The 22,743-nt window shown below is 42.5% G+C and overlaps 1 protein-coding gene across 7 annotated transcripts in view; it reads right to left on the bottom strand.

Annotated features, from left to right (window-relative positions):
• LOC138757061 (fibroblast growth factor receptor 3-like) overlaps positions 1-22,743 on the bottom strand; it is a 165,011-nt gene that overhangs the window by 17,886 nt on the left and 124,382 nt on the right. For 4 of the 7 annotated variants that reach the window (XM_069923764.1, XM_069923762.1, XM_069923763.1 and 1 more), the window contains 6 exons: positions 21,080-21,230; positions 15,867-16,054; positions 14,604-14,752; positions 14,378-14,499; positions 5,599-5,709; positions 3,417-3,607 (listed from right to left, as the gene is read on the bottom strand). In XM_069923764.1, the coding sequence (XP_069779865.1) occupies positions 3,417-3,607; positions 5,599-5,709; positions 14,378-14,499; positions 14,604-14,752; positions 15,867-16,054; positions 21,080-21,230 (912 nt within the window). Of the gene's footprint in view, positions 1-3,416; positions 3,608-5,598; positions 5,710-14,377; positions 14,500-14,603; positions 14,753-15,866; positions 16,055-20,190; positions 20,336-21,079; positions 21,231-22,743 lie in introns of all 7 variants that reach the window. The other 3 variants (XM_069923759.1, XM_069923760.1, XM_069923761.1) reach the window with 3 other exon arrangements.

Raw genomic sequence — 22,743 nt, 5'->3', positions numbered from 1 at the left:
TGAGGGATGAAAACGGGTAATGAGAGCAAAAATGATCACGATTGATATGTATGTGGGTAAAGACAAAAATAGACTGAGGGATGAAGACGGGTAATGAGGGTAAAAATGACCACGATTGATATGTATGCGGGTAAAGAGGTATAAGAGTGAATAGAGACAATGGGCATATGTGAAAGTATCTGTAATTAGAGGAAAACATAGATAGTATAGACAAGAATTAATAAGGGAAGGTAATGGAATAGAGAGAATAAGGAGGGAATTAAAAGAGTGACCTTTGTGACATAAAAAGCGAAATCTTTTCTGGGGGGGGCTGGGTGGGGGAAAAGAGCGGTCACTGCAAAATCAGTTGACGCTTGCGAGTGGATTCGCAAATCCAAATGGAGAGGGGAGATGTGGTTGTCCGACAAGGGATAAAGGACAACTCAGGAGGGGAAGGGGAGATTGGGGATAAAGAAGATAGAAATAGGAGAATAAGGAAAATGTTGGATGTTGTAGGAATGTTGTCTGGTAAAGAGTTGAAAATAAGAAAACAGAAATGGAAAAGGAGGAAAGGTAATGATGGAAAAACGGAAAGAGAAGATAAACAAAATATAAAATGGCTACGCTGAACTATATGACTTTAAATATTAATGGAATACATAACCAAATTAAAAGGAAGAAACTACTAAATTTACTGAAAAAGGAAAAAATAGATATAGCATTTGTCCAAGAAACACACTTAACTGAATTGGAGCACAAGAAATTAAAGAGAGATTGGGTAGGACATGTAACAGCAGCATCGTATAATTCAAAAGCAAGAGGAGTGGCTATATTAATTAGCAAAAATGTGCCATTTAAAATAGAAGAGGAAATAATAGATCCAGCAGGGAGATATGTTATGATAAAATGTCAGATATATTCGGAGCTTTGGAATCTACTTAATATATATTCACCTAACGAAGAAGATCAAAAGTTTATGCAAGATATCTTTTTGAAGGTAGCTAATACGCAAGGGAACATACTAATAGGAGGGGATTTCAATCTGAATTTGGATCCAAATATGGATAAAACGGGGAAAAAAATTAACAGGAAGAACAAAGTAACCAAATTTATAATTAAATCAATGCAAGAAATGAAACTTGTGGACATATGGAGGAAACAAAACCCAAAAGAAAAGGAATACTCATACTACTCGACTAGAAATAAAACATACTCAAGAATAGACCTATTTTTGTTATCAGCTAGTATGCAGGATAGTGTAAGAAAAACAGAATATAAAGCGAGAATGCTATCGGACCATTCACCCTTAATACTGACAGTAAAGCTAGAGGACATCCCTCCAAGAATGTATAGATGGAGATTAAACCCCATGCTACTTAAAAGACAGGATTTTAGAGAATTTATTGAAAAACAATTAAAAATGTACTTTGAAGTAAATACGGAATCAGTGGAAGATAAGTTTATACTATGGGACGCAATGAAAGCATTCATTAGAGGACAAATAATAAGTTATGCAACCAAGATGAAGAAGGACTATAATTAGGAAACAGAGCAGTTGGAAAGGGAAATAATAAACATAGAAAAAAAACTGGCAATAAAGGAAGATACAACCAAAAGAAGAGAATTGGCGGATAAAAAAATAAAATATGAAACATTACAAACATATAAGGTGGAGAAGAATATAATGAAGACAAAACAGAAATATTATGAACTAGGTGAAAAAACACACAAAATCTTAGCATGGCAGCTTAAGACAGAGCAAACTAAGAAAATGGTATTGGCAACAAGGAAAAAAGACAAACAAATTACATATAATAAACATTACAATGGATTCATTACAATAGCAGTTGCCTTACACCCAATCCAGGGTCCCCCAAACTTCAATTCTCACTTCGAAGATAACAACTGGCCTTCTTTTAGAGTGAGGAGGGCCTGAAGTGGATCCCCAGGTTTCTGGATCACAGAAGGAGTCATTTTTTTCTGAAGCAGGACTGTGGCACAGAATGACTCTAAACACAAGAAACGGCAGATGCAGGAATTTGGTGCACAAGATAAACTGCTGGAGGGACTCAGTGGGTAGAGCAGCATTTGTTGGCGGGCAGGGGGGAAGGAAGGAATTACTCTGGTTGAGGCCCAGCAGCAGGACTGAGAGTGAAGAGGGAAGATAGCCAGTACAGAGTTCAATAACAGATCATTGCTGGGTTCCCCCATGCACTGCTCTAATACTGGATCATCAAATTCAAAATAACACTGGGTCACTGCAAATGGTGCAAAATATATTGCTGAAAATGTGGCTTGACATCTCTGCGTCAAAGACCAACTAAGACCCTCTTAACAGGGCCTGAATTATAAACAACACCCTGGACTTCGAAGTTAAGAAGCTGGTTTGAAGCAAGCTGTTTCACCTCTGGGTGAATGGAATTTTATGATTTTTGTGCATTGACTGTATTGGAGTGAACGGGGACTTCCTGTAGCTGGGAGGGCCTTCATCAAAGAGCTGACAGGTCACCACAAAGGTTGGATAGGCGAAACAAAACAAAGTATTCAGTGGGTCGGTCAGTATGCACAGAGATAACAATAGTCGATGTTCTGGGGATAGGTCTTTCCAACCAGAATGCGACGACTTATAGGTTTCCTTCAAGTCGCATCATTATGGGATTGTAAATGCATCTCTGACCCTTGACTAGTGCTAAATAAAAGTTTCTACCTGAATGACACTACGGGAGAACCTTCATTATAGAGATTATAGCACTTCAATAAGATAACGAGGGCATTTAATGATTGTAATTTAAAATGTAATCACAACATTTCCCAAGTTCCTGCAAAACATAAAATGGAGGCTTTCACAGCCCTTCTGGGATCCAGTATGTTTAATAAGTACAATCTCATCTGGCTTTGTTAAATGAAGAAGGTCCTTTTTAAATTAATATTTGGGCTGTGTTCAGATGTATTCTGAAATCGCTGCAGTTTGTCTGGTGAGTTCCCACAGCGTTCCAGACTTTAGATGCAGCAACATCAGTGGATGGGTGGACTATATTTCCAAGTTAGGATGGTGGTCACTCAGAGTGGAACCTGAAGGTGGCATTGCTCCCATGCACCTGCTGCTTTGCCCTTATTGACAGCAGAGTTTGTGACTTTGTGCAGTGCAGTGGGAATAATCTGGGTAAATGGCTGGAGCACACTGCAGTCTCCACGCTGGAGGGAATGAGTGGGGTACCGATCGATGGGACTAGCTGGTGTTGAGCACCTTGAGTGTTGGAGCCACACTCACCCAGGCAAATGGTTTGTATTCATCATGCTCCCTGGCTTGTGCTTTGTAGATGCTCGAAAGGCGCTCGAAATGTTAAGAGGCAGGTTTCATTTGGTCAAAGTCTGCATTGCATATAAAATCATTGCTCGGCAACACTCCTGTCCAAGACAAATTTGACAGAGTTTACCTTTTGAGAAGCCAGATATTCCATCCCACGTGCCACCTGGTAGGCACAAGACACTAGATCCTTGAACGTCAGCTGCTCATCTGGCACCTTGCAGGTGTCGAAGGAATAATCCATGCCCGGAGGCCGTCGTGCTTTGAGGTATTCCCGCAGGTTGCCTTTTGATGCAAATTCAACTATGACGTAGAGTGGACCTAGGCAGGACACAAAAGGCCACAGGCAGCATTATTGGGAGGAAACACGTGTGACAGAGTGACGAAACCTGTGCTGGTTCCAAAACATGCTATCCTTTAGAAAATAGACCAATGGGATAGGGATTCATACTAGGGGAGTGAACAACTAGTATCAAACATTAGGAAGAAAAATATAAGCAAATTTCAACCCCTCCACCTTCCCCACCCCAGCTGTTTCTCCAGCTCTCAGATCAACAACTGCTCCTGGGGTGTGGGGACCAAGCATATGAGAAGCTGGGCTGTGAAGAGCAGGGCAGAGGTGGGGTGTGAGGGTATTCGGAGCTGAGGTGATGAATTGGGGTATGAGGAGATAAGCTGTAAAGAGTGTGGGAATTGGGATGTGGGGAGCTGGGGTGGAGGGATATGGGAAGCTGGGGTAAGGAACATAGGAAGTAGGAACAGGAGTAGGCCAAAAATGGCCCATTGAGCCTGCTCCGCCATTCAATAAGATCATGGCTGATCTAATTTATGACCTAACTCCACCTACCAGCCTTCTCCCCATATCCCCTAATTCCTCTATCATGTAAAAATTTATCTAACCGAATTTTAAATATGTTTAATGAGGCAGCCTCAACCACTTCCCTGGATAGAGAATTCCAAACATTCACTACTCTCTGGGAAAAACAAATTTTCCTCCATTTCTGTCCTAAATCTACTCCCCCGAATCTTGAGACTGTGTCCTCTCATTTTAGTTTCACCGGCCAGCTCAAAAAACCTTCCTACATCTATCCCATCCATACCCTTCATAATCTTATATGTTTCTATAAGATCTCCTCTCATTCTTCTGAACTTGAGCGAATACAATCCTAGACGATTTAATCTTTCATCATAAGTCAACCCCTTCATCCCAGAGATCAACCTAGTAAACTTCCTCTGGACCATCTCCAAAGCCAGTATATCCTTCCTCAAATATGGAGACCAGAACTGGACACAGTTCTCCAGGTGTGGTCTCACCAGAACCTTATACAGTTGCGACATTACCTCCCTACTCCCGAATTCAATTCCTCTAGCGATGAAGGCTAACATTCCATTTGCCTTCTTAATAACCTGCTGCACCTGCAACCTAACTTTATGCGATTCATGCATAAACACTCCCAAGTCCCTCTGCACAACAGCATGCTGTAGTTTTTTACCTTTTAAATAATATTCAGCTCTTTTATTTTTCTTGCCGAAGTGGATAACCTCACACTTACTAACATTGTACTCCATCTGCCAGACCTTTGCCCACTCAGCCAGCTTAACTATATCCCTCTGCAGACTCTCCACATCCTCATTACAATTTGCTCTTCCACTCAATTTGGTGTCATCCGCAAACTTGGCTACACCACATTTTGTCCCCTCCTCCAAGTCATCAATGTAAATGATGAACAGTTGTGGACCTAGCACCGACCCCTGCGGCACCCGACTTACCACTCTCTGCCAACCTGAAAAACTCCCACTTATCCTGACTCTCTGCCTCCAGTCAGACAACCAATTTTTGATCCATGCCAATATACTTCCCCTGACTCCACTTTCCTGTAACTTACTGATAAGTCTCTTGTGCGGCAGCTTATCAAATGCTTTTTGGAAATCCAAATATACATCAACCTGTTCCCCTCTATCCACCGTACCCATTATATCCTCAAAGAATCCTAACAAGTTTGTCAAACAAGATCTTCCCTTTCTAAAACCATGCTGCGTCTGCCTGATTGAACCCTTACGTTCCAAAAGTTTCACTATTTCATCTTTAATGACGGCTTCAAGCATTTTTCCAACTACAGACGTCAAGCTAATTGGCCGATAATTTCCACTCTTCTGCCTACATCCCTTCTTGGGGTGTCAGGAGATGGGATGTGGGATGTTGGGGTGTGGGGAGCTGGGCTTAAAGAGTTTGGGTGCGATGTATGGGCATTGGGAGCTGCATGTAAATACACTTTCTGAGACCATGCTGAAATAACACCCCTCGGACTTACCATCCTGTGTGCAGGCTCCCAGTAAATTAATAATATTTTTATGTTTTCCAATCATCTTCATCATTTCCATTTCTGACACCAGGTCAGACAAGTCTTTGTCAGTCGCATCGTCTACAAAGACAGAGAATAGGAAGCACTTCTGGTTAAAGAGTAGTGAAGAGGTTAAACACACAGAGAACCCCTCAGACCCAGCCTCACTGCTCAATGCTGCTCGTGACAGGAACGTTCAGGGTAGCATGTCCTAGCTGACATCCTGACAATGCCATCCTTTGTGACTGGCACCACCACCTCCAGGTTCACCTCCAAGTCCCATGATTCTGCCATGACCTTCATCATCACGGGAACCCAATCCTGGTTGGTATTCCCTCCCTTCATCAGAGGGACTCCAGTGGTTCAAGTATGCAGCTCAGCACTACATTTTCAATTTGCAATTAGGGATGGGCAATGAATTAGTGGAATGAGATATAGTTTGGTTAACTGTCTAGAAGAACCTTACTGATAGTAACCTGGTGTGAAAGCATCAGCAAAATTGGTTGTATAACACGTGCCTGTCATTATTATCAGCCTTTACCTGAAAGATTTTAGTTTAAATGAGCTAACAAACACACAAATACTTTTGCAAAAGGATTCAACGCATATGTACAAATTCAACAATTAAAAAATTCCAAGTCCATATGATTAAAGATGCAGAACTAAATCTTGCTCAACATGTGCACTTCCAATTGAAGGATTGTAAATGGTAATGTCACCATTTCCCATTCATTGCGACTATGTCAACAATCACAATGTAGCTTTAAGTCCTGGCAGTTGACAGTGTGCAATAACTCTGGAACTGCCCCGCACTGACCACTCCATCTTAGCGGGTTTTTGATGATGTCGGCTTCAATGCTTGTTGCTTGCCTGCTGTACTCAAAAGTAAAACACGAAAATCTGCAGACTCTGTGGTTTCTATTTATTTATTTTTCACACTGTGAACCATATCAATCAAAATACATACAAGCATTTCCCTCTTAAATATACACAGTGGCATTTTCTCCCCTTTCCCCCCCCACCTTACCTTCCCTCCCCAATTCCCAACCCCCTCAAAACCCATTAAACATTCAACATATACAATAAAATCATTAAAAAATGTCATCACACAATGAAAATAAACAAGAAAAATGTGTCATCTACTTTTACACACTGGATCAAGTCATTTTGTCTTCTTATCATTTTAGGGGGTGGTGGTCCGAGGCAAGCCCTCTCTGTTATGTTCCATGTACGGCTCCCAAATTTGCTCAAATAATGTGACTTTATTTTTTAAATTATATGTTTTTTTTCCAATGGAATACATTTATTCATTTCCATGTACCATTGCTGTATTCTCAGGTTCTCTTCTGATTTCCAAGTTGACATTATACATTTTTTGCTACAGCTAAGGCTATCATAATAAATCTTTTTTGCTCTTCATCCAGTTTGAGGCCTAATTCTTTACTTCTTATATTACTTAGAAGAAAGATCTCTGGATTTTTTGGTATGTTGTTTTTTTGTGATTTTATTTAATACCTGATTTAGATCTTCCAAAACTTTCTCACATGCCCAAATTGCATGTACTGTTGTTCCCATTTCCTTCTTACAGCGAAAACATCTATCTGATTATGTTGGATCTGATTTTTTTTAAACTTTTGGGGCGTGATATATAACCTGTGTAACCAATTATACTGTATCATGTGTAACCTTGTGTTTATTATATTCTTCATAGATCCAGAGCATAACTTTTTCCATGTTTCATTTTTTATCTTTATGTTTAAATCTTTTTCCCACTTTTGTTTGGGTTTATAGCTTATTTCATCATTTTCTTTCTCTTGCAGCTTGATGTACATGTTTGTTATAAATCTTTTAATTATCATTGTGTCTGTAATCACATATTCAAAGCTACTTCTTTCTGGTAATCTGTCTGCTTCCCAATTTGTCCTTTAAGTAGGTTTTCAGTTGATGGTATGCAAACATTGTACCATGAGTTATACCATATTTGTACTTCATTTGTTCAAATGATAATAAATGATTTCCCAAAAAACAATTTTCTATTCTTTTAATCCCTTTTCTCTCCCATTCTCTAAAGGAAAGGTTACCTATTGTGAAAGGGATTAGTTGATTTTGGGTCAATAATAATTTTGGTATTTGGTAATTTGTTTTTTTCCTTTCTAAGTGAATCTTTTTCCATATATTGAGTAAATGCTGCAGTACTGGTGAACTTTTATATTGCACCAGCTTTTCATCCCACTTATAAAGTATATGTTCTAGTACCTTCTCTCCTATTTTATCTAGCTCTATCTTAGTCCAATCTGGTTTTTCCCTTGTCTGATAAAAATCTGATAAATACCTTAATCATGCGGCTCTATAATAATTTTTAAAGTTTGGTAATTGCATCAATTAGCCTGTTAATTTATCTAATGCTATCCTCGATTTCCCTCCTTTCCATAAAAATTTCCTTATTATTCTCTTTAGTTAATTAAAGAATTTCTCTTTTAAGGGAATTGTTAACGATTGAAATAAGTATTGTATCCTTGGGAAGACATTCATTTTAATGCATTTACTCTCCCTAGTTCTTTTTCTGTACTTACTATCTCTCTTTCCAACTGTTCTATTTCCCGATTGTAGTCCTTTTTCATTTAGTTACATAACTTATTATCTGCCCTCTGATGAACGCTTTCATTGCATCCCATGATATAAATTTGTCTTTCACTGATTCCGTATTTATTTCAAAGTACATTTTAATTTGGCATTCAATAAATCTTTCTTTGGCTTGGCTTCGCGGACGAAGATTTATGGAGGGGGTAAAAAGTCCACGTCAGCTGCAGGCTCGTTTGTGGCTGACAAGTCCGATGCGGGACAGGCAGACACGATTGCAGCAGTTGCAAGGGAAAATTGGTTGGTTGGGGTTGGGTGTTGGGTTTTTCCTCCTTTGCCTTTTGTCAGTGAGGTGGCCTCTGCGGTCTTCTTCAAAGGAGGTTGCTGCCCGCCAAACTGTGAGGCGCCAAGATGCACGGTTTGAGGCGTTATCAGCCCACTGGCGGTGGTCAATGTGGCAGGCACCAAGAGATTTCTTTAGGCAGTCCTTGTACCTTTTCTTTGGTGCACCTCTGTCACGGTGGCCAGTGGAGAGCTCGCCATATAACACGATCTTGGGAAGGCGATGGTCCTCCATTCTGGAGACGTGACCCATCCAGCGCAGCTGGATCTTCAGCAGCGTGGACTCGATGCTGTCGACCTCTGCCATCTCGAGTACTTCGACGTTAGGGGTGTAAGCGCTCCAATGGATGTTGAGGATGGAGCGGAGACAACGCTGGTGGAAGCGTTCTAGGAGCCTTAGGTGGTGCCGGTAGAGGACCCATGATTCAGAGCCGAACAGGAGTGTGGGTATGACAACGGCTCTGTATACGCTTATCTTTGTGAGGTTTTTCAGTTGGTTGTTTTTCCAGACTCTTTTGTGTAGTCTTCCAAAGGCGCTATTTGCCTTGGCGAGTCTGTTGTCTATCTCATTGTCGATCCTTGCATCTGATGAAATGGTGCAGCCGAGATAGGTAAACTGGTTGACCGTTTTGAATTTTGTGTGCCCGATGGAGATGTGGGGGGGCTGGTAGTCATGGTGGGGAGCTGGCTGATGGAGGACCTCAGTTTTCTTCAGGCTGACTTCCAGGCCAAACATTTTGGCAGTTTCCGCAAAGCAGGACGTCAAGCGCTGAAGAGCTGGCTCTGAATGGGCAACTAAAGCGGCATCATCTGCAAAGAGTAGTTCACGGACAAGTTTCTCTTGTGTCTTGGTGTGAGCTTGCAGGCGCCTCAGATTGAAGAGACTGCCATCCGTGCGGTACCGGATGTAAACAGCGTCTTCATTTGACGAAAACAGCCAGGAAATCCAGGAGCTGCTGGCAAAGAAGCGAGCTGCCCACCAGGCTCACCTTACAAAGCCGTCCTGTCCAGAGAAGAAACAAGCCTTCCGTCGCGCATGTAGCCATCTTCAGCGCAAACTCCGGGAGATCCAAAATGAGTGGTGGACTAGCCTCGCCAAACGAACCCAGCTCAGCGCGGACATTGGCGACTTCAGGGGTTTCTACGAGGCTCTAAAGGCTGTGTACGGCCCCTCACCCCAAGTCCAAAGCCCGCTGCGCAGCTCAGACGGCAAAGTCCTCCTCAGCGACAAGATCTCCATCCTCAACCGATGGTCAGAACACTTCCAATCTCTTTTCAGTGCCAACCGCTCAGTCCAAGATTCCGCCCTGCTCCAGCTCCCTCAACAGCCCCTAAGGCTAGAGCTGGATGAGGTTCCCACCCTGGATGAGACATATAAGGCAATCGAACAACTGAAAAGTGGCAAAGCAGCAGGTATGGATGGAATCCCCCCAGAAGTCTGGAAGGCTGGCGGCAAAACTCTGCATGCCAAACTGCATGAGTTTTTCAAGCTTTGTTGGGACCAAGGTAAACTGCCTCAGGATCTTCGTGATGCCACCATCATCACCCTGTACAAAAACAAAGGCAAGAAATCAGACTGCTCAAACTACAGGGGAATCACGTTGCTCTCCATTGCAGGCAAAATCTTCGCTAGGATTCTACTAAATAGAATAATACCTAGTGTCGCCAAGAATATTCTCCCAGAATCACAGTGCGGCTTTCGCGCAAACAGAGGAACCACTGACATGGTCTTTGCCCTCAGACAGCTCCAAGAAAAGTGCAGAGAACAAAACAAAGGACTCTACATCACCTTTGTTGACCTCACCAAAGCCTTCGACACCGTGAGCAGGAAAGGGCTTTGGCAAATACTAGAGCGCATCGGATGTCCCCCAAAGTTCCTCAACATGATTATCCAACTGCACGAAAACCAACAAGGTCGGGTCAGATACAGCAATGAGCTCTCTGAACCCTTCTCCATTAACAATGGCGTGAAGCAAGGCTGTGTTCTCGCACCAACCCTCTTTTCAATCTTCTTCAGCATGATGCTGAACCAAGCCATGAAAGACCCCAACAATGAAGACGATTCAATAAATAGCATGGAGTTTAATCTCCATCTATATGTTCTTGGTGGGATGTCCTCCAGTTCTATTGGTAATAACAGGGGTGAATGATCAGATAGCAATCTAGCTTTATATTCAGTTTTCCTAACTCTCCCTTGAATATGGGCTGACAACAAAAACATATCAATCCTTGAGTATGTTTTATGCCTACTCGAAAAATGTGAGTATTCCTTCTCCCTTGGTGCTGCCTCCTCCATATATCCATAGGTTTCATTTCTTGCATTGATTTAACCATACATTTGGCCATTTTATTCTTTTTGCTAGTCTTTTGTCCAGTTTTATCCAACATTGGATCCAAATTAAGGTTAAAATCCCCTCATATCAATATATTCCCCTGTGTATCTACAATCTTCAAAAAAATATCTTGCATAAACTTTTGATCTTCTTCATTAGGTGCATATATATGGATCAAATTCCAAAATTCTGAATATATCTGACACTTTATTATTACATACCTCCCTGCTGGATCTATTATTTCCTCCTCTATTTTGATTGGTATATTTTTATTAATTAATATAGCTACACCTCTAGCTTTTGAATTATATGATGCTGCCGCTATGTGTCCTACCCAGTCACTCTTTAATTTATTATGTTCCACTTCAGTTAGATGCATTTCCTGCACAAATGCTATGTCTATTTTTCTCTGGAAATTTAATAGCCTTTTTCATTTAATTTGGTTATGTATTTCATTAATATTTATAGTCATATAGTTCAATATGGCCATCTCATATCCTGTTTACACCTCATTTCCACTTCCTCACCACCACCATCCCCCTTTTCCCCATTTTCATCTGTTTTTCCCTTTTGAACTCAATGTATGACAACACATTTAAAACATAAAATACTTTAACAACTCCCACATCCAATATTCCCTTAGCCCCAAATGTCCACCCCTCTCTGAGTTGCCCCTTATTCCTTGCCGGGCAACAACTCCCCTTTCCATTTGGATTGCGAACCCGCTCGCAAGCGTCAACTGATTTCGCATTGATGGTTATTCTTTCCCACCCAACCCCCTCCAGAAAACTTTTTTCTTCACATATAACAAAGCTCACCCTCTTTTTTTTCCCCCCTTACTTCCTTTCTTCCCTTTTCTTTCCCTTCTCTCGTTCTTACATATATATTATTTTTACATCTTTATATGTATTTTATCGTTGTTCTTCATTCTTGTTATGTCTCTTCATCTCTCCTTCTGTCCTGCAGGTATTCTGCAAATTCTCGTGCTTCCTCTGGATCTGAGAACAGTCTGTTTTGCTCCCCAGGGATAAATATTTTAAGATTAGCTGGATATCTTAACATAAATTTATAATCTTTTTTCCATAGGATTAATTTTGCTGTATTAAACTCCTTCCTCTTCTTTAAAAGTTCAAAACTTAATGTCTGGGTAAAAAAAAAATTTTTTGACCCTTGTATTCCAATGGTTTATTGTCTTCTCTAATTTTATTCCTTGCCCGTTCCAGTATATTTTCTCTTGTTGTATATCTCAAAAATTTTACTAAAACGGATCCTGGTTTTTGTTGTGTCTGTGGTTTTGGGGCTAATGTTCTGTGTGCCCTTTCTATTTCCATTCCTTCCTGTATTTCTGTCATTCCCAGGACCTTTGGGATCCATTCTTTTATAAATTCTTTCATATTTGTGCCTTCTTCATCTTCCTTTAGGCCCACTATCTTTATATTGTTTCGCCTACTATCGTTTTCCATTATATCAATCTTCTGAGCTAACAACTCTTGTGACTCTTTAACTTTTTTGTCACTTTCACTTTTCTTCTTAAGTCATTCACTTCCATTTCTACAGCCATTTCTCGTTCTTCCACATTTTCTAATCTTTTCCCTATTTCTGTCATGACCAGCTCTATTCTACTCACTTTTTCTTCTGTACTTTTCATTTTTTTTTTCATTTCACTAAATTCTAATGTCAACCATTCTTTTAATGCTCTCATTTGTTCTTGAAATTTTTAAAAATCTATATTCTGTCCATCTATTTTACCTTTCTCTGTGCAAATCTTGGTCTTCTTCTTCCTCTCCTTCTGTGTCTGCACCTGTGTTTGTGTCTTCTTCTTCTCTTCCTTGAATCTGTGTCTCTTCTGACTTTCCCGATGAGTTGCTTGCCTCATTTTGCTGGGCTTCTTCTTGCTTGGCTTCTTGCTGTTGGTCCTCTTCTTCTGGGCTAGTTATCTGTTGGGCCTCCTGCTGCTGCTCTTCTTTCCTTTCACTCCCTTTCCTGTCGCTTTCCTCTTCTTCCAGCTGAGAGCCCTGGTGTCGGGCATGCCTCAGCTGGTCGCGTTGTGTTTGCCTGCTGTTCGTCTTTTCTTAATAAATCCAGTTTGATCTTGTTTTACTATTTTTGCCAATCAGTTTGCTAATAATCTTGCTATTAACTTATAATAGGCCCCCCTCCCGTTGGTGTTCTCCTTTTCTTTAGTGTGCGCACTTTTGTTTGGCTCAAAGAGCCATTTTTGCAGTCCAGCGGCCGGGACTCTGCGGGGTCGTCACCAACCTCGGAGAACGGGCTCTCTTCTCCACGACGGCTCCCTGTTTCTTCATGGAGGTAAGGCCTTCTCCTTTCTCTTCCAGCATCTTTTCTTCTTTTTTTTTCCCATTGTTTTTACTTTTTCCTTCTTGGGTCCCATTTTCTTTCTTTTCTCCACAACTTTATCTTTTATTTGTTGTGTTTTGTGTTTCTTGAACTTTGTGTTTTCTCCACTTTATTTCTTCTTTTCTGGAGAGGGGTGGTTATCTCCTACTGGCCACTACTCCATCACGTGACTCCTCCAGACTCTGTGGTTGAAGTAAAAACACAATGCTGGAGAAACTCAGCTGGTCACTGTTTACTTCATGAAGTGCTCAAGCTCAAAACATTGCTTATGTATCTTTGCTACATAAAGTCCACTGTTTGACCAGCTGCGTTTCTCCAGCATTGTGTTTTTAACCTGCTCTACTCTTAGGTCGAGCTCCTTTAATGACACTGTTCAAAGGGCCAGTAACTGAAACACAGAGCTTCAAGATCAAGATTCCTTTATTAGAACACAAAATTACCTTCTTTCTGACACAAGGCAGACAACATTGCCGCTTGTGTCCCCTAATCCTATCCCCTTACAGTATGAGAGAAAGAGAAGCAAAAGAGAGTTCCCTCAGAGTCACTGAGTGCCTCTGGATTTGCGTCCAGCGCTCCCACAGCCTCTGTAGCTGTATAGTTTCTGACTGATTTATGGGCAATCTGAGCTCCAAGTCGAAAGCTCCGACAAGATCAGGAAGCCTTCAAGGCCAGAGGCCCTTCGAGAGCCTCTAGTCATCAGCACCCTCTCGAATAGCAGTTCCAACACCTGGTCCCCAAGAGCCAGTCTCAAGCAACCTGCAGCCTGGTGTGGGTCCTTCTGTTGCTGAGCCCCTTGGTGGTCCGCTGCCGTGGTCACGATCCTGTAGGAATGTATCCTCTGCTTCTCCTTCTCAACGGTGGGGGGAGGGGGGGAACGGTGGTTGGGGGGGGGGGGGGGGGGGAGGGTATGTTTTCACTGTTTCCTGTGCCCTGTCTGCTACTCTTTGGAGTTTGCAACCCCTCGTAGCTGCTGCCGAGCACAAGCACTGCCATCTTGGGCACAGACCCCACGGGTGTAGGATTCTAGTTTTAAAACCCTGCCTGTATGGATCCACTGGTATTGGCCCGGGCAGTACCTCCGCTCCTCGGGGTCCACTCCAGCTTCACACAATGACGCAGCACTCACATGCCCTTACCTTTCAGCATTTTGACAGCGACGGTGACTGGCTTGTTCACTTTGTCTTTCTCAATCCCAATGGCTTCTGCCATGACTACTTGACCGAAACAGCCCTCACCCAGGGGTTTTCCCAGAGTTAGCCTAGGAAAGAGAAAAGATCTGTTCAGGATAAACAAGGAAGGAAAGCCACAGCGACAGTCAATACAGGCTGTTGCGGAACGGCACAGACCGCCACTCAAAGTCACCTTGGCCGTTGAAACTCCCACTTAGGATCGGCTGGGAGTTCTAACTCAGAGACGTTGGCCAACATTGGAGAATCGCTAGAAGACAGGCGGGCAATCCTCACCAAGGGTGTGTTGGAATTCATTGAGGAATTTGACTCCAAGGACACCTGCTTGAATGAAAAATGATTCAGATTTGTTACCAACTACTATAAGGTGCTGAGAAATCTCAGTATATAACTGTTGGAGGATGCAGACAGTATAAAATGCTGCCACTCTTGGGCTGTTTTTTTTATTCAATGAAGTTCCATTTCTCATTTTATTACTTGGTATTCTATCATTACTTGATTGCAATTGGAGATGCAGATAAAAGCTTGAGGCAAAGCATTCTGTTTTATAGAATAATGTCTATTGTTATTCAGTACAGTTTCTGTCATTCCATGATGATGGCCTTGAGGCCTGGTTTGCTCCAGCTGCCATATTAATCAGCTGTAAGGAGGGGGCTGGCATCAGCATCACAAGTGCCATATTAAGCACTTTAATCAATCAGATGGGTGCATTTCTGTGCAGCTTGAATGAGTGGATAGTGGTCACGCAAGGCTCAGAAGTTTGAATAACTGGTATGTTTGGGCCAGTCTTCAACTGGAGTCGGCAACCCAGACATGGTCAGTAAATCTCAGCTCCATTCATCCTACATCTGACAAGATGCAGCAAAGCCTCAGACCAATACTGGAAACAGAGAATGCTGGGAAAACTCAGCACGTCAGGCCGAGGGTAACAGCATTTAACGGCTGCAGAACCAAGAGTGAATCAAGTCAGAAGGTGAGACTAACTTGTTCAAAATCCGGATGCCAGAAATTCGGACCAGGTGAGAATCCAGACTTTTCAAGAATTGCCAAACTTTTAAAATTTAGCATGTTGTTGTCTGAGTGCATGCATACGTAAGCGCCACGGATCCACAGTGACAACAAACCACCACCCTTTTTTGTCAAGCATTGACTGTTTTTCTTTAAGGCTGCTCGTTTTGATAAATAAAGCACACTATATTTACCAATGAATAAACTATCAAAATGGACCTGTCCATCTCTTCTTTATTCCTCCTTCAATTTAAATGTAAAAAGTACTGCCCAAGAATCCGGAAAATCCGGACCGAACCGATCCCTGAGCAGTCTGGATTTTCAGACTTCTAGTGCACTCTCTTCCTGGTTCACAAAAGCTTAACTGAATTCACCTTCAAATGGCCCGAGTTACAATATGCTCTAAACTCTTGTATCTACTTTCTGTTACCTGTCGCTTCAAGGGGAACTTGGAGAGTTTTTGCACCGGGGGTGGGTTGAGAGTTTTCTTTGAGGATGTTCGCATTCTGCACATGATTACTATAATAACAGTCAGAATAATAAGGACACAACCCGTCACATAAATAAGGACGTCTGCATAGACTGAACCAGAGTCATCCTCCTTCACCAAGTCTTCAGCTGCAAGGAAAACATTGTGAAAAAACAAGTTACAAGGCTGTTTCATGGATCTTTCTGCTTCACACAATGATCAGCAATACTTGGGCATGGAAAGCTCACCTCTTAATGTCTCATTTTATAGGCAAAATGTAGCTTAATAATAGCAACCCAAAATACATTTGTACCTGTGGTCCAAAGGAAATGATGCAAACATAGTCTAAAAAAGTTGGAAATTTTTAGCCTTCTTGTAAAAACACAAAGCTGGAGAAACTCAGCAGGCCTTACAGTGTCCTTTATATAGCAATGGTAAAAATACATAACCAACGTTGAGCTTGAGCTCAAGGTATGAAAAAAATGTCAGCAGGCGTCCAAATAAAAGGTGCAAGGCAGGACTTAATAGGTGGAGAAGGGAGGGAGGAGGGCACAGTGCAAGCAAGGGGAGGGAGGGATGGCTGGGTGAATAGAAGAGGGAAGGGGGTGAAGAGCTGAGGGAAAGCAGACAGGGAGAAGGGAATGGAGGGGGAAAAGGAGAGTAGTTAGCAGAAACCGGAAAATTTGATGTTAATGCCATCCAACTGGAGAGTGCCCAGATGGAAAATCAGGTGCTGTTCCTTTAATTTATGGGTGGTGCTCAGCAAAACGATCTGCCAGTCTATGCCCAGTCTCTGTGATGTAGAGAAGGCCACAAAGGGAGCACCGGATGCAGTAAATCAGTCCTCCGGATACACAAGTGAAGTGTTGCTTCACTTGAAAGGCCTGTTTGGGGCCCCAGACTGTGTTGAGGGAGGAGGTGTGGGCACAAGTGTGGCACCCTCATTTAGCCACCAGGGAAGGTGCTGGGCCAGGGGTGGGGGGGGGGGGGGTTGGTGGGGGATGAGTGCACAAGGGAATCACAGAGGGAGCAGTCCCTATGGAAGGCAGAGAAGGGAGAGGGGAAGATGTCTGGTAATTGGATCCTGTTGTAAGTGCCAGAAATTCTGGAAGGTAATGTGTTCAATGTGGAAGCTTGTGGTGTGGTAGGTGAGGACAAAGGGAATCCTGTGTTTCTTGCATCTGGGGCCAAGGCAGATGAGTGGGAAATGGAGGACGTCCGGGTGAGGGCTGAGTTGATGATGGTGGAGGGGAAGCCACGTTTGTGGAAGAAGGCAGACATTTCAGAAGATCTGGACTGGAAGACTTCATCTTGGGAGCAGATGTGGCGGAGATGGAGAAATTAAGAAAAGGGAACAGAATCCTTGTAGGGGTCAGAGTGTGATGAAGTGTAGTTGAGGTAGTTATGTGAGTTAGTGGGTTTTTAATATATATTGGTGGAAAGCTTGTCACCTGAGATGGAGAGAGAGATCCAGAAAGGGGAAAGTGCTGTTGGAAGTTGGCCACGAAGTGAATGAAGTTGACAAGCTCATTGCGGGTGCATGAGGCAGTCTTGATGTAGACATCACTTTAACAGAGGAAGAGTTGAGAGGCATTGCCTGTGCAGGCTTGCATTCTCTTCCCTGTTCTCTAAAGTTGCTCTTGATTTCCTGGGATGTTGGAAGGGAGTGGGGTTTTCTCGGGGCAGGTCATCCACAGTGGCAAGAGTAAGATGGAGTTATTTTTGGCTCTAGAGCATATCACAGTTGTCTTGTGATCTTGTCCTCCATGCATGTATGCGAGCACGCCATATTGCGCAATGATCAGGATAGCAACTCTGGGCAACATTCACTGAGCCAATTCTACCATGACTGTGGTCTGATTCAACTCTGGTTAACAAGCAGATCCTGACTGTTATTTTCACCAGCTGCACCTGGAATATTGTGTAGAGATCTGGTTGCCAGACTATAGGAATGACATGATTAAGCTGCAAAGATTCACACATATATTGTCAGGATTACAGGATTTGAATTAGGATTGGCTGGGACTGTTTCTGCTGGAGAATGAGGGTTGACCTTGCAGAGGTTCATAAATTCATAATATTCATAGATGAAATGGATGGTCCCAAGGCAGGGGAGTTGAAAGCTAAAGGACCTAGGTTTAAGGTGAGAGGGTGCGAGAGTTAAAGGGGTCCTTGTGACACCTTTTTTTTTGCAGAGGGTGGTGAGTATATGGAACAGGCTGCTAGAGGATGTGGTAGAGCTAAGCACAAATACAATGTTTAAAACACATTTGTTCAGGTTCACAGACAGGAAAGTTTAGAGGAGCATGGGGCCAAGTGCAGGCAGATAGGACTTGCTCAGGAAGCCACCTTGGTGGGCCTGGATGAAATGCCTATTTCTGTGTCGTATTACTGGAGGACTCACCATGAGGAGGTTTCAGAGTGGGTTACTGAGCACTGCAGAGCAGGACTGCTCCAAGTGGTCAGGGTGCTATTATTGGTCTCATGTTGCTAAGGCAAAGATAAAAGGCAAGTACCTGAAATTACTTCCAGTTACTGCTAATTGAATTGGCATAGAACAGCTGAAGTATGCTTGAACATGTGGTGTTGAAGGGAGAAACAGACTGGACCTCGTTTGATAGCAGCCATGGTGAAATGGGTAGGGTGAGACAGGGTCATGGCAACGTCTAAGGAATCAGCAAAACACCCATTATGTACTTAATAGTTCAGTAAGTACAAAGGGCTCAAGGCAGTGTGTTGTTTCCCATTTGATCAACTCTCCTTGAATGTCAAAGACTAAAATATGCCTTAAAATAGACTAGGAAATGCTAGTGGAAAACATGCAATCGATGTAATTTATCCACAGGCTTTTGTGATGCCCCGGCTACATTGGAGAAAAAAATAACTTATTTTGTAGCCGGGAGAGTTTTAGTCGGTATGTTGACACGAGCCTCAGGAGCAGGATTAGCACTGTAGAGTCACAGGAGCCTGGATAGTTGGTACTGAGTTCTCAGATGTGCCAAAGTCGGTACCCCAAGGAAGCTGTGACCTCATGAAAACGTTCAGACTGCAGCTGGGCTTGGAAGTTTCGTGCGGAATGCTAACGGGTGAATGAATAGAGGTGAGGTAGTTTGATTCCTGCCATAAATGTCCATTATTATGAATTGTGAATGCCTTTTTGCAAGCACTCGCATAAAATGGTCCCATTCACATCAGATCCTCCTGGTCACCTCCTCCCAGACAATCCAGCAGAAGTTTTCAAGGACAAGGCCTTGTGTGGAAAATCATTTCATTTCACAACTGCCTTTGCTATTTGTATTTTGTTTCTTTCGCTGTTGAAGGAAAATACCCAGAGATGGCTTCATTCCTTCACTGATATTGTGCTAGGGGCACAGCTGAGCAAGAAGGAAGGTCTGCCTCTCATAAGGCAACCCCTATGAAATGCCAGCTGATTGTCACTTTACTGTCATGCAAAAGAGAGTTATTATTAAATGTGAACAGTTTGCGAACATTACATGATCTTATATCATTTTTACCACCATTAACAATAACATTTAAAAATTCAAATTTCAGTTCACATTAAGCAGCGAATTTGTGTTATGGTGCAATATCCTGCATTACCATTCAATCAATTACTGAAGACAAGCTGATAAAATCATAGCATTTGAGAAACATAACCTTGATTTGTTATCAATTCAACCAGGAATTTTCACCATCTGGATTCTCTTTGTTCAAGTCATTGGCCTGTACAGAGGTAGATAAGAGAACTCTCACTGAAGGAGTTAGAGAGCCAACGTGGTTGGAATGCCAAACACACCCAGCAAGGCAATACTTTCTCTTCAGGTCTTCAAGTGATGTCCACCTGTACCTGGCTGAGGACATAACCAATGTGTGGGCTCCCAGCCTGAGGTTCAGTAGATGGAGCTGCTCACCTCGGTGGAGATGAGCCTGGGTCTCTAAGGAAGACCACCAGTTTAGGTGGGTCATGATCACGCCAGCTCCACTGATCCTCAGACCCAAGATTAGGGTTGGCGGAACAAAGAAAGGGACAGGCTCATGGATTGAATCGTGCGTTTTGCCAAAGAAAGCAAGGAGCTGACACCTGAACCAAAAGGGTAGTGTACGGTGGGACGGAAGGACCTGCATCTTCAAAGGACAAAATCAGAATGCATTTTACAAAGGTGTGGCGGAAGATGGTGAGGACCCCTGTTTGAAGACATTGTAATTAAAACAGTACAATCTTCCCAGTTTGTGGAAAGTAACGGCAAATAAAAATCACACAAAGAATCTGAGGAAGCAGAAATACCTGCCAAAACGGACAGCCATGCAGAGTGATGCGAATACCCAATAGAATTACCAGCCAAGCAGGTGTATTCCCCTGCATCCTCAAAAGTAACATTTCGCAAGTACAGAATTTCTATTTCCTTATCCGTTGTGTTAATACCAGCAGTCTACAAAAACAAAACAGAAAGCAAACAGGATAGAAAAAAGGTGAAAGAGAAGAGGAAACCACCAGGTAAGGTGATGACCTTAGCACCTCAGTTAAAATCCCGGCACACCAAACCACCTGAAAGCAAGTAGAAGCACTCATGAAAGGTTCCACCCTGCTCCAAGGTGGGACCAAATGATAGACCTTCCTACCTCCACAACCAGTACAATGAGTCAAGAGTTCCCTTCACCAGGCTTTCACTCTCTCTGTCCCATAATTAGACATGCAAAAGCAGTTAAGTGTTTGAACCTGAATAAAAAAAAATTGACCCACAATTTGAAGGGATTGCTTCAAGTCAGGCCGAAAGAAGGTGCTTTTTTAAAGAACCGGAGGATTAAGCAGAAAGGAAAATTAACAAAGAATATATTCGATGCAGCACAGCAAAAAAGATATTTGTGAGCAGCCAAACCTTATTCAGTCCAAAGGACAGCAGGAAATTAACAAAAAGGAAAATTGGAGCAAAGAGTCAGATGTAAAAGATGGAATGCAATCCTCTTATCTTGTGGGAATTTTTTTTCCTTAGCACAGGGCAGCAGAGGGTTTTTCTTTTATGCAAAGCGAGTGAAGAGGAAAGGATTCCACTGATTGGTTGGCAGCCTTCAGCAGGTTGAGTTCAGTAACATACACAGGATTTCCATGCCCCATGGCTGGTGGATGAGAGTTGGTACTCAGCGACTCGAGGCCTGGGACAGAGGTCTGTGTTTACCTGGTTTCGGTTGGTTGACGTACAGCCAGTGCCGCTTTTCGGCCACGCCAACGAAGTTGGTGGCCCTACACAGATATTCGCCCTCATCCTGCTCTGTCACATTGTAAAGAATGAGTTTAACGTTTGCTTCAGCGGTTTTACTTATCCACGACTGCAAGAATAGATCACACAGAACAGATCAGTAGGTCAGGTCAGCCTCACTGCAAAGCTGCAGACAAGAGCAGCAGACATTCCCAACCGGAGGCCTTTGAATGGGGTGGAGTGGAGATGGAGGGATTGAGATCCAGTGTGCTAATCATTCCCCCTAATTGTTCCATCACAAGACTCAGATGGAGGGTGTTGTGGCCCCCTGTTACCTGACAGACATTTGGACACCTGTGGCAAAGATCCTAACGAGGTATGAACCCCAATAAAATGGTTCAGGCATTTAAAGATTTTGGAATTAAACTTTCTGGAATGAAAGTCTAACATTGGTGACCCTGACTGTCAAACTACTGTTGTCGAGATTCAGCTGGTTTACTGGTGTATTTAAGGGAAAGATGAACTTTGCCCTGACTCACAGCAACGTGACTGACTCTTAACCTCCCACTGAATGTCAATCAGCTCGGAGGAAACTAGAAATTGGAAATAAATACTTCCTTGGCTGCAAGCCTACATCCTATTCATGAAAAGAAAATTCTTACTAGTGTAAGGAGGTGAAAATCTCACCCAATCATTCTTTTTCCTCAATATATGCTGGGGCAATGGTGATTCCTTGCCTACCCTAACATGAGGGTGCGCTAAAGGATTTGGTGAGTTGGTCACCAAACACATTTTCACTGGCGGCCAGCTTTACAGTCAAGTTTGACAGGTAACCCACCCACAGGTCAGATATTCAGTAGGCCACTTTGAAATCCTTCTCCAACAATGCCTCAAGGTTTTCTGCTCCATGCTGATCCAATCTAAGCATTTGGGGGAATTCTGATTAGTAAACCTCTGAAAGAAAAATTTGCAAGAAATCATACATTCTAATATATTATAGGACCTCTCCTATCCTGGTCATACAACCTCCCATCCTCCATCAGGCAGAACAAACATGTGCTTGAAAATACAATCGTCCAGATTTAGGGACAGTTTCTTTCCTGCTGTGATCAAACAGAAATGGATCTTTCACTAACTTCACATACCCATCACTATTGGACATACTATAACACTGCTTTTCATTTGTTGGTTTATTTGTCCTTATGGCATTACCTGCTGTGTGCCTGGATAGCACACAAATTAAAACTTTTAACTATACCTCAGTACATGTAACAATAAACAATACAATGAATAAACAAATCAATCAAAGCCCTAATCCTGGGATACTACCCCGAAACCCTTAACTATGGAAGGAAGAAAAGAGGCTCTCGATTTTCTCCAGTTGAAAACAAATGTTACACCTTTAACCCCAGGTTCTTCGCTTCATTTGGTTGAAATGAGTAGCAGTTCAGCTTGAGGCAGTGGTCCTTTCAGGGTGACTTCCAAGTTTTGTGAATGGTAAGAGGGCAGTTAGATTTCCATCTTAATTTTTGATCTCAAGAAAGATAATATTTTCTATTAAGCAGCAAGATCAATCTGCACAAAGCTCATCTAATAAACTCCTTGTGTCATCATGCTTCTTTAACACTTGATAATTCTAAGCT

The sequence above is a fragment of the Narcine bancroftii genome, chromosome 3 (genome assembly GCF_036971445.1).
Source record: "Narcine bancroftii isolate sNarBan1 chromosome 3, sNarBan1.hap1, whole genome shotgun sequence".
Lineage (NCBI taxonomy): Eukaryota > Metazoa > Chordata > Chondrichthyes > Torpediniformes > Narcinidae > Narcine > Narcine bancroftii.
Note: the sequence above shows the minus strand (reverse complement) of the source record. Positions and strands in the feature narration are given on the sequence as shown.